Raw genomic sequence first — 18,976 nt, 5'->3', positions numbered from 1 at the left:
TCCCATTGCAGCCCACTCTTCAATGAAAATTTTACTCAGGCGGGTGGGTGGGGGGTAATTCCTCAAAAGTCCTACCATTGCAGCCCATTGCAGCCCACACCTACATTGCAATTCTAGTCAGGGAGGTTAATTCCTCAAAAGTCCTCCCATTGCAGCCCAATGCTGCCCACTCTTAGATGGTAATTTAAGTCAGAGGGGATAATTCCTCAAAAGACCTCGAATTGCACCCATTGCAGAACACTCTTACATGGCATTTTTAGTCAGGGGGGGGGGCTGGGGGTATTCCATCAATAGTTCTCCATTGCAGCCCTTTGCAGCCCACTCTTACATGGCAATTTTAGTCAGTGGTAAATTCCTCAACAGTACTCCGAACGCAGCTCACTCATACATGGCAAATTTCGTCAGGGAATAATTCCTCAAAAGTCCTAGCATTGCAGCCCATTGCAGCCCACTCTTATGTTGCAATTTTTTTCAGGTGGAGTAATTCCTCAAATGTCCTCCCATTGCAGCCCATTGCAGCCCACTCTTACATGACAATTTTATTCAGGGGGGGGGGGGTAATTCCTGAAAAATCCTCGCATTGGAGCCCATTGCAGCCCACTCTTACATTGAAATTTTTGTCAGGGAGGTTAATTCCTCAAAAGTCCTCCCATTGCAGCCCAATGCTGCCCACTCTTAGATGGTAATTTTAGTCAAGGAGGGGGGTTAATCATCCCATTCCAGCCCATTGCAGCCCACTCTTACATGGGAATTTAAGTCAGAGGGGGTAATTCCTCAAAAGACCTCGAATTGCACCCATTGCAGAACACTCTTACATGGCATTTTTAGTCAGGGGGGGGGGCTGGGGGTATTCCATCAATAGTTCTCCATTGCAGCCCTTTGCAGCCCACTACTACATGGCAATTTTAGTCAGGGGTTAATTCCTCAACAGTACTCCGAACGCAGCTCACTCATACATGGCAAATTTCGTCAGGGAATAATCCCTCAAAAGTCCTAGCATTGCAGCCCATTGCAGCCCACTCTTATGTTGCAATTTTTTTCAGGGGGAGTAATTCTTCAAATGTCCTCCCATTGCAGCCCATTGCAGCCCACTCTTACATGACAATTTTATTCAGGGGGGGGGGGTAATTCCTGAAAAATCCTCCCATTGCAGCCCACTCTTACATTGAAATTTTTGTCAGGGAGGTTAATTCCTCAAAAGTCCTCCCGTTGCAGCCCAATGCTGCCCACTCTTAGATGGTAATTTTAGTCAAGGAGGGGGGTTAATCATCCCATTCCAGCCCACTGCAGCCCACTCTTACATTGGAATTTAAGTCAGAGGGGGTAATTCCTCAAAAGACCTCGAATTGCTTTTAGTCAGGGGGGCTGGGGGTATTCCATCAATAGTTCTCCATTGCAGCCCTTTGCAGCCCACTCTTACATGGCAATTTTATTTAGGGGGGGGGGAATTCCCCAAAAGTCCTCCCATTGCAGCTCATCGCAGCCCACTCTTACATGGCAATTTTATTTAGGGGGGGGGGGAGGGAGGGGGCAATTCCTCAAAAGTCCTACCATTGCAGCCCATTGCAGCCCACTCTTACATTGCAATTCTAGTCAGGGAGGTTAATTCCTCAAAAGTCCTAGCATTGCAGCCCATTGCAGCCCACTCTTATGTTGCAATTTTTTTCAGGTGGAGTAATTCCTCAAATGTCCTCCCATTGCAGCCCATTGCAGCCCACTCTTACATGACAATTTTATTCAGGGGGGGGGGTAATTCCTGAAAAATCCTCGCATTGGAGCCCATTGCAGCCCACTCTTACATTGAAATTTTTGTCAGGGAGGTTAATTCCTCAAAAGTCCTCCCATTGCAGCCCAATGCTGCCCACTCTTAGATGGTAATTTTAGTCAAGGAGGGGGGTTAATCATCCCATTCCAGCCCATTGCAGCCCACTCTTACATGGGAATTTAAGTCAGAGGGGGTAATTCCTCAAAAGACCTCGAATTGCACCCATTGCAGAACACTCTTACATGGCATTTTTAGTCAGGGGGGCTGGGGTTATTCCATCAATAGTTCTCCATTGCAGCCCTTTGCAGCCCACTCTTACATGGCAATTTTAGTCAGGGGTTAATTCCTCAACAGTACTCCGAATGCAGCTCACTCATACATGGCAAATTTCGTCAAGGGATAATTCCTCAAAAGTCCTAGCATTGCAGCCCATTGCAGCTCACTCTTACGTTGCAATTTTTTCAGGTGGAGTAATTTCTAAAATGTCCTCACATTGCAGCCCGGTGCAGCCCACTCTTAAATGGCAGTTTTAGTCATGGGCGCTGGGGTAATTCCCCCAAAGTCCTCCCATTGCAGCTCATCGCAGCCCACTCTTACATGGCAATTTTATTTAGGGGGGGGGTGTAATTCCTCAATAATCCTCCCATTGCAGCCCACTCTTCAATGAAAATTTTACTCAGGCGGGTGGGTGGGGGGTAATTCCTCAAAAGTCCTACCATTGCAGCCCATTGCAGCCCACTCCTACATTGCAATTCTAGTCAGGGAGGTTAATGCCTCAAAAGTCCTCCCATTGCAGCCCAATGCTGCCCACTCTTAGATGGTAATTTTAGTCAAGGAGGGGGGTTATTCATCCCATTCCAGCCCATTGCAGCTCACTCTTACATGGAAATTTAAGTCAGAGGGGATAATTCCTCAAAAGACCTCGAATTGCACCCATTGCAGAACACTCTTACATGGCATTTTTAGTCAGGGGGGGGGGGGCTGGGGGTATTCCATCAATAGTTCTCCATTGCAGCCCTTTGCAGCCCACTACTACATGGCAATTTTAGTCAGGGGTTAATTCCTCAACAGTACTCCGAACGCAGCTCACTCATACATGGCAAATTTCGTCAGGGAATAATCCCTCAAAAGTCCTAGCATTGCAGCCCATTGCAGCCCACTCTTATGTTGCAATTTTTTTCAGGGGGAGTAATTCCTCAAATGTCCTCCCATTGCAGCCCATTGCAGCCCACTCTTACATGACAATTTTATTCAGGGGGGGGGTAATTCCTGAAAAATCCTCCCATTGCAGCCCATTGCAGCCCACTCTTACATTGAAATTTTTGTCAGGGAGGTTAATTCCTCAAAAGTCCTCCCGTTGCAGCCCAATGCTGCCCACTCTTAGATGGTAATTTTAGTCAAGGAGGGGGGTTAATCATCCCATTCCAGCCCACTGCAGCCCACTCTTACATTGGAATTTAAGTCAGAGGGGGTAATTCCTCAAAAGACCTCGAATTGCTTTTAGTCAGGGGGGCTGGGGGTATTCCATCAATAGTTCTCCATTGCAGCCCTTTGCAGCCCACTCTTACATGGCAATTTTATTTAGGGGGGGGGGGGGAATTCCCCAAAAGTCCTCCCATTGCAGCTCATCGCAGCCCACTCTTACATGGCAATTTTATTTAGGGGGGGGGAGGGAGGGGGCAATTCCTCAAAAGTCCTACCATTGCAGCCCATTGCAGCCCACTCTTACATTGCAATTCTAGTCAGGGAGGTTAATTCCTCAAAAGTCCTCCCATTGCTGCCCATTGCAGCCCACTCTTACTTGGGAATTTAAGTCAGAGGGGGTAATTCCTCAAAAAACCTCGAATTGCACCCATTGCAGAACACTCTTACATGGCACTTTTAGTCAGGGGGGCTGGGGTACTCCATCAATAGTTCTCCATTGCAGCCCTTTGCAGCCCACTCTTACATGGCAATTTTAGTCAGGGGATAATTCTTCAACAGTATTCCGAATGCAGCCCACTCATACATGACAAATTTCGTCAGGGGATAAGTCCTCAAAAGTCTTAGCATTGCAGCCCATTGCAGCCCACTCTTGGGTTGCAATTTTTTTCAGGTGGAGTAATTTCTAAAATGTCCTCCCATTGCAGCCCGTTGCAGCCCACTCTTAAATGGCAGTTTTAGTCATGGGGGGCTGGGGTAATTCCCCAAAAGTCCTCCCATTGCAGCTCATCGCAGCGCACTCTTACATGGCAATTTTATTTAGGGGGGGGGGGGGGGGGGTAATTCCCCAAAAGTCCTCCCATTGCAGCTCATCGCAGCCCACTCTTACATGGCAATTTTTTTATTTAGGGGGGGGGGGTGTAATTCCTCAAAAGTCCTACCATTGCAGCCCATTGCAGCCCACTCTTACATTGCAATTCTAGTCAGGGAGGTTAATTCCTCAAAAGTCCTCGCATTGCAGCCCAATGCTGACCACTCTTACATGGAAATTTAAGTCAGAGGGGATAAATCCTCAAAAGACCTCGAATTGCACCCATTGCAGAACACTCTTACATGGCAATTTTAGTCAGGGGTTAATTCCTCAACAGTACTCCGAATGCAGCTCACTCATACATGGCAAATTTCGTCAAGGGATAATTCCTCAAAAGTCCTAGCATTGCAGCCCATTGCAGCCCACTCTTACGTTGCAATTTTTTTCAGGGGGAGTAATTCCTCAAATGTCCTCCCATTGCAGCCCATTGCAGCCCACAATTACATGACAATTTTATTCAGGGGGTGGGGGGGGGGGGTAATTCCTGAAAAATCCTCCCATTGCAGCCCAATGCTGCCCACTCTTAGATGGTAATTTTAGTCAAGGGAGGGGGGGTTATTCATCCCATTCCAGCCCATTGCAGCCCACACTTACATGGGAATTTAAGTCAGAGGGGGTAATTCCTCAAAAGACCTCGAATTGCACCATTGCAGAACACACTTACATGGCATGTTTAGTCAGGGGGGGCGGGGGGCATTCCATCAATAGTTCTCCATTGCAGCCCTTTGCAGCCCACTCTTACATGGCAATTTTAGTCAGGGGTTAATTCCTCAACAGTACTCTGAATGAAGCCCACTCATACACGGCAAATTTCGTCAGGTGATAATTCCTCAAAAGTCCTAGCATTGCAGCCCTTTGCAGCCCACTCTTACGTTGCATTTTTTTTCAGGGGGAGCTAATTCCTCAAATGTCCTCCCATTGCAGCCCGTTGCAGCCCACTCTTAAATGGCAGTTTTAGTCATGGGGGGCTGGGGTAATTCCCCAAAAGTCCTCCCATTGCAGCCCATCGCAGCCCACTCATACATGACAATTTTATTCAGGGGTTAATTCCTCAACAGTACTCTGAATGAAGCCCACTCATACACGGCAAATTTCGTCAGGGGATAATTCCTCAAAAGTCCTAGCATTGCAGCCCTTTGCAGCCCACTCTTACGTTGCATTTTTTTTCAGGGGGAGCTAATTCCTCAAATGTCCTCCCATTGCAGCCCGTTGCAGCCCACTCTTAAATGGCAGTTTTAGTCATGGGGGGCTGGGGTAATTCCTCAATAGTCCTCCCATTGCAGCCCACTCTTCAATGAAAATTTCATTCAGGCGGGTGGGTGGGGGGTAATTCCTCAAACGTCCTACCATTGCAGCCCATTGCAGCTCACTCCTACACTGCAACTCTAGTCAGGGAGGTTAATTCCTCAAAAGTCCTCCCATTGCAGCCTAATGCTGCCCACTCTTAGATGGTAATTTTAGTCAAGGAGGGGGGTTATTCATCCCATTCCAGCCCATTGCAGCCCTCTCTTACATGGAAATTTAAGTCAGAGGGGGTAATTCCTCAAAAGACCTCGAATTGCACCATTGCAGAACACACTTACATGGCATTTTTAGTCAGGGGGGGCGGGGGGCATTCCATCAATAGTTCTCCATTGCAGCCCTTTGCAGCCCACTCTTACATGGCAATTTTAGTCAGGGGTTAATTCCTCAACAGTACTCTGAATGAAGCCCACTCATACACGGCAAATTTCGTCAGGGGATAATTCCTCAAAAGTCCTAGCATTGCAGCCCTTTGCAGCCCACTCTTACGTTGCATTTTTTTTCAGGGGGAGCTAATTCCTCAAATGTCCTCCCATTGCAGCCCGTTGCAGCCCACTCTTAAATGGCAGTTTTAGTCATGGGGGGCTGGGGTAATTCCTCAATAGTCCTCCCATTGCAGCCCACTCTTCAATGAAAATTTCATTCAGGCGGGTGGGTGGGGGGTAATTCCTCAAACGTCCTACCATTGCAGCCCATTGCAGCTCACTCCTACACTGCAACTCTAGTCAGGGAGGTTAATTCCTCAAAAGTCCTCCCATTGCAGCCTAATGCTGCCCACTCTTAGATGGTAATTTTAGTCAAGGAGGGGGGTTATTCATCCCATTCCAGCCCATTGCAGCCCTCTCTTACATGGAAATTTAAGTCAGAGGGGGTAATTCCTCAAAAGACCTCGAATTGCACCCATTGCAGAACACTCTTACATGGCATTTTTAGTCAGGGGGGGGGTGGCTGGCGGTATTCCATCAATAGTTCTCCATTGCAGCCCTTTGCAACCCACTCTTACATGGCAATTTAAGTCAGGGGTTAATTCCTCAACAGTACTCCGAACGCAGCTCACTCATACATGGCAAATTTGGTCAGGGGATAATTCCTCAAAAGTCCTAGCATTGCAGCCCATTGCAGCCCACTCTTATGTTGCAATTTTTTTCAGGGGGAGTAATTCCTCAAAGGTACTCCCATTGCAGCCCATTGGAGCCCACTCTTACATGACAATTCTATTCAGGGGGGGGGGGGGGTAATTCCTGAAAAATCCTCCCATTGCAGCCCATTGCAGCCCACTCTTAGATGGTAATTTTAGTCAAGGAGGGGGGTTATTCATCCCATTCCAGCCCATTCCAGACCAATCTTACATGGGAATTTAAGTCAGAGGGGGTAATTCCTCAAAAGACCTCAAATTGCACCCATTGCAGAACACTCTTACATGGCACTTTTAGTCAGGGGTGCTGGGGGTATTCCATCAATAGTTCTCCATTGCAGCCCTTTGCAGCCCACTCTTACATGGCAATTTTAGTCAGGGGTTAATTCCTCAACAGTACTCCGAATGCAGCCCACTCATACATGGCAAATTTCGTCAGGGGATAAGTCCTCAAAAGTCCTAGCATTGCAGCCCATTGCAGCCCACTCTTACGTTGCAATTTTTTTCAGGTGGAGTAATTCCTAAGATGTCCTCCCATTGCAGCCCGTTGCAGCCCACTCTTAAATGGCAGTTTTAGTCATGTGGGGCTGGGGTAATTCCCCAAAAGTCCTCCCACTGCAGCCCATCGCAGCCCACTCTTACATGACAATTTTATTTAGGGGGGGGGGGTAAATCCTAAAAAGTCCTCCCATGGCAGCCCATTGCAGCCCTCTCTTACATGGCAATTTTATTTAGGGGGGGATTCCCCAAAAGTCCTTCCATTGCAGCTCATCGCAGCCCACTCTTACATGGCAATTGTTTTTAGGGGGGGGGGGGGGGGGGTAATTCCTCAAAAGTCCTACCGTTGCAGCCCAATGCTGCCACTCTTACATGGGAATTTAAGTCAGGGAGGTTAATTCCTCAAAAGTCCTCCCATTGCAGCCCAATGCTGCCACTCTTACATGGGAATTTAAGTCAGAGGGGATAATTCCTCGAAAGACCTCGAATTGCACCCATTGCAGAACACTCTTACATGGCATTTTTAGTCAGGGGGGGCTGGGGTTATTCCATCAATAGTTCTCCATTGCAGCCCTTTGCAGCCCACTCTTACATGGCAATTTTAGTCCGGGGGGGGGGGGGGGTAAATCCTCAAAAGTCCTACCATTGCAGCCCATTGCAGCCCACTCTTACATTGCAATTCTAGTCAGGGAGGTTAATTCCTCAAAAGTCCTCGCATTGCAGCCCAATGCTGCCCACTCTTACATGGGAATTTAAATCAGAGGGGATAATTCCTCAAAAGACCTCGAATTGCACCCATTGCAGAACACTCTTACATGGCATTTTTAGTCAGGGGGGGCTGGGGTTATTCCATCAATAGTTCTCCATTGCAGCCCACTCTTACATGGCAATTTTAGTCAGGGGGGGGGGGGTAATTCCTCAAAAGTCCTCCCATTGCAGCCCGTTGCAGCCCACTCTTAAATGGCAGTTTTAGTCATGTGGGGCTGGGGTAATTCCCCAAAAGTCCTCCCATTGCAGCTCATCGCAGCCCTCTCTTACATGGCAATTTTATTTAGGGGGGGGATGAATTTCCCAAAAGTCCTCCCATTGCAGCTAATCGCAGCCCACTCTTACATGGCAATTGTTTTTAGGGGGGGGGGTAATTCCTCAAAAGTCCTACCATTGCAGCCCATTGCATCCCACTCTTACATTGCAATTCTAGTCAGGGAGGTTAATTCCTCAAAAGTCCTCCCATTGCAGCCCAATGCTGCCCACTCTTACATGGGAGTTTAAGTCAGAGGGGATAATTCCTCAAAAGATCTCGAATTGCACCCATTGCAGAGCACTCTTACATGGCATTTTTAGTCAGGTGGGGCTGGGGTTATTCCATCAATAGTTCTCCATTGCAGCCCTTTGCAGCCCACTCTTACATGGCAATTTTAGTCAGGGGTTAATTCCTCAACAGTACTCCGAATGCAGCTCACTCATACATGGCAATTTTCGTCAAGGTATAATTCCTCAAAAGTCCTAGCATTGCAGCCCATTGCAGCCCACTCTTACGTTGCAATTTTTTTCAGGGGGAGTAATTCCTCAAATGTCCTCCCATTGCAGCCCATTGCAGCCCACTCTTACATGACAATTTTATTCAGGGGGGGGGGTAATTCCTGAAAAATCCTCCCATTGCAGCCCACTCTTACATTGCAATTTTTGTCAGGGAGGTTCATTCCTCAAAAGTTCTTCCATTGCAGCCCAATGCTGCCCACTCTTACATGGTAATTTTAGTCAAGGGGGGGGGGGGGTTATTCATCCCATTCCAGCCCATTCCAGCCCAATCTTACATGGGAATTTAAGTCAGAGGGGGTAATTCCTCAAAAGACCTCGAATTGCACCCATTGCAGAACACTCTTACATGGCATTTTTAGTCAGGGGGGCTGGGGTATTCCGCCAATAGTTCTCCTTTGCAGCCCTTTGCAGCCCACTCTTACATGGCAATTTTAGTCAGGGGTTAATTCCTCAACACTACTCCAAATGCAGCCCACTCATACATGGCAAATTCCGTCAGCGGATAAGTCCTCAAAAGTCCTAGCATTGCAGCCCATTGCAGCCCACTCTTACGTTGCAATTTTTTTCAGGAGGAGTAATTCCTCAAATGTCCTCCCATTGCAGCCCATTGCAGCCCAATCTTACATGACAATTTTATTCAGGGGGTGGGGGGGTAATTCCTGAAAAATCCTCCCATTGCAGCCCAATGCTGCCCACTCTTACATGGGAATTTAAGTCAGAGGGGATAATTCCTCAAAAGATCTCGAATTGCACCCATTGCAGAACACTCTTACATGGCATTTTTAGTCAGGGGGGCTGGGGTTTTCCACCAATAGTTCTCCTTTGCAGCCCTTTGCAGCCCACTCTTACATGGCAATTTTAGTCAGGGGTTAATTCCTCAACAGTACTCCGAATGCAGCTCACTAATACATGGCAAATTTCGTCAAGGGATAATTCCTCAAAAGTCCTAGCATTGCAGCCCATTGCAGCCCACTCTTACGTTGCAATTTTTTTCAGGGGGAGTAATTCCTCATATGTCCTCCCATTGCAGCCCATTGCAGCCCACTCTTACATGACAATTTTATTCAGGGGGGGGGGTAATTCCTGAAAAATCCTCCCATTGCAGCCCACTCTTACATTGCAATTTTTGTCAGGGAGTTTAATTCCTCAAAAGTTCTTCCATTGCAGCCCAATGCTGCCCACTCTTACATGGTAATTTTAGTCAAGGGGGGGGGGTTATTCATCCCATTCCAGCCCATTCCAGCCCAATCTTACATGGGAATTTAAGTCAGAGGGGGTAATTCCTCAAAAGACCTCGAATTGCACCCATTGCAGAAAACTCTTACATGGCATTTTTAGTCAGGGGGGGGGCTGGGGTATTCCACCAATAGTTCTCCTTTGCAGCCCTTTGCAGCCCACTCTTACATGGCAATTTTAGTCAGGGGTTAATTCCTCAACAGTACTCTGAATGCAGCCCACTCATACATGGCAAATTTCGTCAGCGGATAAGTCCTCAAAAGTCCTAGCATTGCAGCCCATTGCAGCCCACTCTTACGTTGCAATTTTTTTCAGGGGGAGTAATTCCTCAAATGTCCTCCCATTGCAGCCCATTGCAGCCCACTCTTACATGACAATTTTATTCAGGGGGTGGGGGGGGGGTAATTCCTGAAAAATCCTCCCATTGCAGCCCACTCTTACATTGCAATTTTTGTCAGGGAGGTTAATTCCTCAAAAGTTCTTCCATTGCAGCCCAATGCTGCCCACTCTTACATGGTAATTTTAGTCAAGGGGGGGGGGGGTTATTCATCCCATTCCAGCCCATTCCAGCCCAATCTTACATGGGAATTTAAGTCAGAGGGGGTAATTCCTCAAAAGACCTCGAATTGCACCCATTGCAGAACACTCTTACATGGCATTTTTAGTCAGGGGGGCTGGGGTTTTCCACCAATAGTTCTCCTTTGCAGCCCTTTGCAGCCCACTCTTACATGGCAATTTTAGTCAGGGGTTAATTCCTCAACAGTACTCCGAATGCAGCCCACTCATACATGGCAAATTTCGTCAGCGGATAAGTCCTCAAAAGTCCTAGCATTGCAGCCCATTGCAGCCCACTCTTACGTTTTAATTTTTTTCAGGGGGAGTAATTCCCCAAAAGTCCTCCTATTGCAGCCTATCGCAGCCAATTCTTACATGACAATTTTATTCAGGGGGGGGGGGGGGTAATTCCTTAATAGTCCTCCCATTGCAGCCCAATGCTGCCCACTCTTAGATGGTAATTTTAGTCAAGGAGGGGGGTTATTCATCCCATTCCAGCCCATTGCAGCCCACCCTTACATGGGAATTTAGGTCAGAGCGGGTAAATCCTCAAAAGACCTCGAAATGCACCCATTGAAGAACACTCTTACATTATAATTTTTTTCAGGGGGAGTAACTCCTCAAAAGTCCTCCCATTGCAGCCCACATTTGCATGGCAATTTTAGTCATGTGGGGCTGGGGTAATTCCCCAAAAGTCCTCCCACTGCAGCCCATCGCAGCCCACTCTTACATGACAATTTTATTTAGGGGGGGGGGGTAAATCCTAAAAAGTCCTCCCATGGCAGCCCATTGCAGCCCAGACTTACAATGCAATTTTAGTCAGGGGGTAATTCCTCAAAAGTACTCCCATTGCAGCCCACTCTTACATAAAAATTTTATTCAGGCGGCGGGGGGGGGGGGTAATTCCTCAAAAGTACTACCATTGCAGCCCACTCATACATGGCAAATTTTGTCAGGGGTTAATTCCTCAAAAGTCCTAGCATTGCAGCCCATTGCAGCCCACTCTTGCGTTGCAATTTTTTTCAGGGAGTAATTCCTCAAATGTCCTCCCATTGCAGCCCATTGCAGAGCACACTTGCATGCCAATTTTAATCATGGAGGGGTGGGTAATTCCCCAAAAGTCCTCCCATTGCAGCCCATCGCAGCCCACTCTTACATGACAATTTTGTTCAGGAGGGGGGGGGGGGGTAATTCCTCAAAAGTCCTCCCATTGCAGCCCATTGCAGCCCAGACTTACAATGCAATTTTAGTCAGGGGGTAATTCCTCAAAAGTACTCCCATTGAAGCCCACTCTTACTTGAAAATTTCATTCAGCCGGGGGGGGGGGGTGGGTAGTAATTCCTCAAAAGTCCTACCATTGCAGCCCACTCTTACATTGCAATTCTAGTCAGGGAGGTTAATTCCTCAAAAGTCCTCCCATTGCAGCCCAATGCTGCCCACTCTTAGATGGTAATTTTAGTCAAGGAGGGGGTTTATTCATCCCATTTAAGCCCATTGCAGCCCACTCTTTCATGGCAATTTTATTAAGGGGGGGGGAAATTCCTCAAAAGTCCTCCCATTGCAGCCCATTGCAGCCCACACTTACAATGCAATTTTAGTCAGGGTGTAATCCCTCAAAAATAGTCCCTTTGCGGCCCATTTCAGCCCACTCTTACATGGCAAATTTAACCAAGAAGGGAGGTAATTCCTCCCATTGCAGCCCATTGCAGCCTACTCTTACATGGCAATTTTAGTCAGAGTGGAGATTCCTCAAAAGTCCTCCCATTGCAGCCCATTGCAGCCCTCTTTTACTTGGAGATTTTAGTCAGGGGGAGGTAATTCCTCAGGAGTGCTCATTGCCACACATTGCAGCCCGTTCTTACATGGCAATTTTAGTCAGGGGCGTAATTTCTCAAAAGTACTTCCACTGCGGCCCACTCCTACTTGGAAAATTTAGTCAGAGGTGTGAGGTAATTCCTCAAAATTCCTCCCATTGCAGCCCATTCCAGCCCACTCTTAGATGGCAAATAAATTAGGGGGGTGTAATTCCTCAAAAATCCTCCCATTGCGGCCCTGTGACGCCCACTCTTACATGACAACTTCATTCAGGGGGGGGGGGGTAATTCCTAGAAAGTCCTCCCATTGCAGCCCATTGCAGCCCACTCTTATAATGCAATTCTAGTCATGGAGGTTAGTGCCTCAAAAGTCCTCCCATTGCAGCCCATTACAGCCCAATTTGACTTGGCAATTTTATTCAGAGGGTGAATTTCTCAAAAATCCTCCCATTGCAGCCCACTGCAGCCCACTCTTACTCAAGAGTCCTCCCATTGCCACCCATTGCAGCGCGCTCTTACATGGCAATTTTAGTCAGGGGGTAATTCCTCAAAAGTACTCTCATTGCAGCTCACTCTTTCATTTCCTCCCATTGCAGCCCATTGCAGCCCACTCTTAAATGGCAATTTTAGTCAGGGGGTAATTCCTCAAAAGTCCTCCCATTGCCGCCCAACTCTTACATCATTTTACCCCCTCTAAAGAAATTACCCTCACAGTCTTACATCAATTTACCCCCCCCCCCCCCTAGACAAATTAACCCCCCCCCCATAGACCAATTACCCCCCCCCCCCCACTCTTACAACCAAATGGAGGATTTTAGTGAGGACATTCGACCCGGGCTATATCGGTGTAAATTTTGCACGCTTTATTTTATAGTTTGCTTTCAAGTCTCTCTACCCCAGTGATTGTGGAATTTTTATCGTGTAAGATCTGATAAGACATCTTGTAAGATAAACATTCCTCTTACCAGAATTTTTATCGTGTAAGATCTGATAAGACATCTTATAAGATAAACATTCCTCTTATCAGAATTTTTATGGTGTAAGATCTGATAAGAGGAATTTTTATCGTGTAAGATCTGATAAGACGGAATTTTTATCTTGTAAGATCTGATATGACATGTTTTAATTATTTCAATATAACCGTATAACGTAGTCAAGGTCCTATGAAAATAAAAAAAATAATCGGTCAGCTAACCAAATATGAAACAAAAAATGCTTGTTGATTCTGTTTTGGCGGCAGTTTTATTGTGAGTCTTAACTGTTTACTATGGCTAAAATTAGCAGTCCAAGATAGTTTTGGTCTTTGAAAAAAATTTCAGTCTTGTTTGATAATCACCGCCTCGGAGAAAGCCCCTGTCACTCAAATAATCTTTTTTACAATATCTTATAAGTCTTAAAAGACAGTATAAGATATTTTTCACTTTGTTGCTCTGACACTTAAGTGTTGCATGCTGTAGTTTATCGGCTACTGCTTGAGAGCAACTCTGAATTGTCTTCAATATGAAGAATATACCATACTTCAGGAATTTATATAAGAGGAAATTTTTATCGTGTAAGATCTGATAAGATGGAATTTTTATCGTGTAAGATCTTATAAGAGGAATTTTTATCGTGTAAGATCTTATAAGAGGAATTTTTATCGTGTAAGATCTTATAAGAGGAATTTTTATCGTGTAAGATCTTATGAGAGGAATTTTTATCGTGTAAGATCTTATAAGAGGAATTTTTATCGTGTAAGATCTTATAAGAGGAATTTTTATCGTGTAAGATTTTATAAGAAGAATTTTTATCGTGTAAGATCTTATAAGAAGAATTTTTATCGTGTAAGATCTTATAAGAGGAATTTTTATCGTGTAAGATCTTATAAGAGGAATTTTTATCGTATAAGATCTGATAAACGTCTTATCAGATCTTATAAGAAGATGCATCCCCTTACAGGCTATTAGCAAGATGGTTTTGTCAGAAATTTGTCAGATCTTACACGATAAAAATTCCACAATCACTGGGGTAGTCATTGGTTTGAAAGCAAACTAGAGAGACTTGACTGGAGAGACTTGAAAGCAAAATATAAAATAAAGCATGCAAAATTTACACCGATATAGCCCAGGTCGAATGTCCTCCCTAAAATCCTCATTGAAATTTGGGATCTTTTCCGTTTGTGCCCTCCCAGTACGTTATGCGCCCCCCAGTTACAGAGCACGTGCCATTACATAGTAAATCACTATGTAAAAATATTGCACGTGCGTGTGGGGGGCGCAAATAATATGCGCCCACTAAGCTGGGGGGGGGGGGGGCACAAACGGAAAAGATCCGAAATTTATTTAGACAATAATCCCCAACAACCAAACATCAAGGGCCACGTTTAGGAAAGAAAAATTGTTCCCCACAAACGATTGCAATAAAAAAATGTCCAACTCATTGAAATTTTTAGTTGAGCTTAATGCCTATTAAGCTCAATTAAAAACATTATTCATGACGTTCATTTCGACATCAATTATTGCAATTGCACCACAATTTATGATGTTAATAAAACCAATTCGACTCCAACAAGAAGCTTTGAAGAACCGAGACGATCATTTTGAACTAAGCAGAAAACAAGAAAATGATAGATTAAAGAATCATGACGACCAAAATTGCGCTCCTGTAGAATATCGACCGCCCATTAACCAAAAAAATACAATATATATATACCCAGGACACAAGTTGCACTACTAAAACATTACAAAGGTTGTAAAAAATTGGGGCGACAAATGCACAACAGAACTTGGGAATATAAAAACACAATATAAAAGTGACAAGCTTTAACAGAGGACTCTAAAATTCAAAATTCCGAAAACTCTACAATTTCGGTAAAGCTGCATTGAGAAGATGGCAAACTGTGAGCGTCAAAACGAAACGTGAGCAGAAATAGCAGACTTTGAAATGGCAAATAAGCAGGCACAGAAATATAGAGACCTCAACAAATCTTTTGACAAACTTGAAAAATCACCCCAATTCAAACAGCAAACAACCAAAAAGGGAAAGCAAAATTGCAGTTTAAGATCAAGCAAGAACCAATATTGTAGCAGTAGAAATACTGGGTGTACACCTCGATTCAATCAGAGACTGAGAAGACACTATTCTCTTTTATATAGAGAGAACTCCACTAACTATAGTCAGTCTATTAGAGTCGTTGCACGATGTGTATACCTATGACTACGGTGTTAACTCTTTTATACATCGTTATAATTGAAGTATATCTTCAGTGTTTTACAGAGTCGGTTAGTCTTAGAGATATAGGTAAGTTTACTTCGCGCGCAGAAATAAGTAGCCCTAGCTCTTTATACTTTAAGGCTGTAAGGCCTTAATATGTCAAATACATAGTAATGGGAAAAACGATCAAAGTTCTTGAGAATGCTACTATTGTAGAGACAAATATTTTCATCGCGATAAATCAAAATGTAAAGGAAAAAAATAAACCTCACGAATTGTGTAAAAGAGGTACCTGTAAGACGTGTTCCGCGGTACTAGTCCAATGCGATTATAAAATAAACCACAATTAATTCAAATCAGAGAGTCAATCAAATTCAAAAAAAAGCAACAGCCGAGAAACTCCAACGGACGAAAGAGATGCGTAATCTCCGAGAGCAAAGAACAAGAAAATCACGACAAGATTAACAGAATAATAGAAAATATACGTAACGAAGGAAACTGCAATTAAATGCATGCAGAAATATGAGCAACACGGAAGAACCGGAGGCAATCCCGAATTGGTAGCGCTTTGGATAAAGGTTTTCAAAGTTTAAATTATTTTAAACAGAGGGAGTTCAATATAAAAATTCAAAACTGAATTTTCAAATTTCTAAAAAGAAAATACACAATCTTAAACCAAGTCAACAGCGAAAGAAAATTAGTCGAATTTAGGCAAACACCAATAAAGTCAAAACACACTGTAGAGTTAAAAACGAGATATAAAGCACTCCAAAACAAAGACAATTGTTGCTAACCAATTTCGAAACAGGCTGGACCAAGTCACTATTTCGAAACAAAACCAAATACAAGTGTAAATGAACAGTAAAAAAGAAATTCTTTGTAACCTAAAATGTAAATGCAACTAACAAAAATCGACACACTTCAAACATTTTAATGTGTTAAAAATGTTAACATTTTTACGTACGATGTCAAATTGCATTGGACGTTATACCAATCCACCTACAAATGAAATTCAGAACCAAAACTGATACATTAATTATGGATGGTTATGTGGAAAAACAAAGCAAATAGGCGAATACCAATTGATAAGCCAAGTAATAATGTCAAAAAATGACATACATATCAATTAAAATAGCCAAAGATCTAAACAAAAAAAACAGATTAGGTACGGAAAAAACCAATATTGATTGATAGAAGATACAATTGCCCGGTTCTTGGTAAAATATCCGAAGAACAACATGCCACTCATTTTGCCTTCAATAGACAATGTATTTTATAATCATTGATTTAACGCGTAATGGGGCATAATATGTGTTTTAAAAATTCCCGACTAAGTATTTTACAAAAAAGCCCTCGGTATGAAAAGTGTTGTAATAATTAATTTGCAGAAAATCCTGCTGTATGAAAAAGGTGTTTAATAGTATCTGAAAAATATTTTTACTTGAAAATTGATGTAACTAATACTGTGTGAAAACGACCCTCTGTATGAGAAGTGATGTTAATATGATTTTCTGAAAAAAACCCTAGTTAATTATAATTTAAAACGCTTTAAAGTCCGCTGTTCATATCCTGTTGCGTAATAAGCAGTAATCTTTTGGGAATGAAGGCATCAATTTATATCAAAAACGTAAATTATATAAAAAAACCGCAATTAAAAAAACCATTTATCTGTATTTCATTTAAACCACAGCCTTGATTATTTTTTAGTGAAAATGGAATGTTGAACATACGATTTGTATTTATAAAGAATGACAAAAACTTTCGGAAAGCTACTATAAAATCTTTTGTTATTTTCCGAAAATCAATCATCGGATTTGAGCGGAATTAGAACTAGTTTTGAAGAAAAACTAATGCTGGTTCAGCAAAATGAATGCAAGATGAAATTAGTGTACTCGCATGTTCAATTGTAGAATATTGTGACAAAAATTGTCACCATTTTCTTCAGTTTCAAACTTTAGTTTTCTACAATACAAAAATGTAGACTATGTTGATAAAGTGGTCACCCTATTCCACAAGAAAGCCATTTTGTGAAATTTGGGGTATTATAGTTCAGATTCCATTTTTTTTGGGGCGGCAGTCTGTAATGTATCAGTCTAGTTCTGTTACAGATACTTTTTTTGACTTCAAAATTTTCGGTGAATCGTCCATAAACTGTTTTGTTTCTGCTTGGAAAGGTTTTTTAAACAGAAATCTAGACACGGAAGGACTGAAAATAATAAGTGTTTTTGCGAGAACTGATATAGAGTTTTCACAGTCTTGAAATTTTGGATTTAGGAATTTTCCGTCTTCAAGATAACCTCCTTCTGTATTGGCACGGAGAAATATTTAATCGTTCTAATACTTCAAACTGTGTAAGAAGTCTCGTCAACGTGGGTAAATACAAACTCAGTTTCGAAAGTTTCGTAAGTTTTTGAACATTGAAAATCAAAATATGATCAAAATACCACCCTCAATTGATGAAATTTTTTAGAAAAAATTCCTATTCATATTTTAATTTCCAAATTGCTATGATTTTATTTATTCAATAGTTGGGTCGCTCGTTGTTGATCAACAGTGGAAAATTCGCTCGTTGTTGATCAACATTGGAAAATTGTTGATCAACAGTGGAAAATTTGCAAAATGATTTTTAAATTAAATTGTTGTTCTGTGTGCTAAAAATGCAATGCATAAGACAACTATAAAGATGACGCAATTGCTTTTTCGAATTAGGCAGCTTAAAATGTTTACTCAATCCACTTCCATTCCATTCGTACTCTCTAATGAGCTCACTGAATTGTCCTCCTTGTTTTGATTTTGTCAGGTCCTTGCTTCTACTTGCGTTGATTTTAGTGTTTGTAATAAAACCGCCAATACAGTAGAGATTTCTGAAAGCAATGTGACAAAATATCTTAATATCAGTTGCTGAAAAGTACTTCAACACTTCAGTGAAATGCAGCAATGTTGTATATTATGAGAGATGTTTTCCTGGGCCGAGGTCTCAACGCTAAAAAACGGAAAATTATGTTAAAGAAATGTTGTGCGTTGTTCCGCCTTGAGCTAATATTGAAGTGTGGTGTTAGTGATGCTGGGACCGGACGTCAAAGAACCAGGCTGATGAGCTTGCTTAACTGAAGCGAGCTTTGGCGGCATTTTAAAAATGACCTTAGCGATCAATTTGTTCTTTGGCAACAGTTCAGATGTTTCGTGAGATTTGCGTTACAAATTTTCTATTGCTATCGAAAGGAACTAATACATTTTCCAAACATTGGATCACATGAATAATATCAACATTACAACTTGGTGTTTTAGAATTGCAGTTTAAATGGACGTGATTTCTAATATTACCTAACTGAGCGTGTGATAATTCTTTATTTCAACACTAAATTTTTAGTGTTGATCTGAAATAACTTACGTTTAGTCCAACGTGTATCTGACATTATAGAGCGTTTCTGAGCGTTGATATTACACAATTTAGCGTTAAGTTTGGAGATGAATATACTAAGAATTAAAATATTTTAATTTTTTAATAAGTGTGCGACAATTTTGTCTTAATTGTGTTTTGGGTGAGAGTGATGATTTGGTTGAGGCATGTTGTGGCGAACAATTTTAATAAAAGGTTCCTTCTTACCACAATTTACCTTATTCAACGCCACGAATTGTAATTG

General features: G+C 43.0%; 1 protein-coding gene across 1 annotated transcript in view; it reads right to left on the bottom strand.

Annotated features, from left to right (window-relative positions):
- The window catches only part of LOC142335924 (uncharacterized), an 82,265-nt gene that overhangs the window by 34,945 nt on the left and 28,344 nt on the right, over positions 1–18,976 (bottom strand). The window contains exon 3 of the mRNA XM_075384313.1: positions 18,060–18,196. Coding sequence (XP_075240428.1) covers positions 18,060–18,196 — 137 coding nt within the window. The remainder of the gene's footprint in view (positions 1–18,059; positions 18,197–18,976) is intronic.

The sequence above is a fragment of the Convolutriloba macropyga genome, chromosome 3 (genome assembly GCF_964194025.1).
Source record: "Convolutriloba macropyga chromosome 3, txConMacr16.3, whole genome shotgun sequence".
Lineage (NCBI taxonomy): Eukaryota > Metazoa > Xenacoelomorpha > Acoela > Convolutidae > Convolutriloba > Convolutriloba macropyga.
This window is presented reverse-complemented; position numbering and strand designations above follow the sequence as displayed.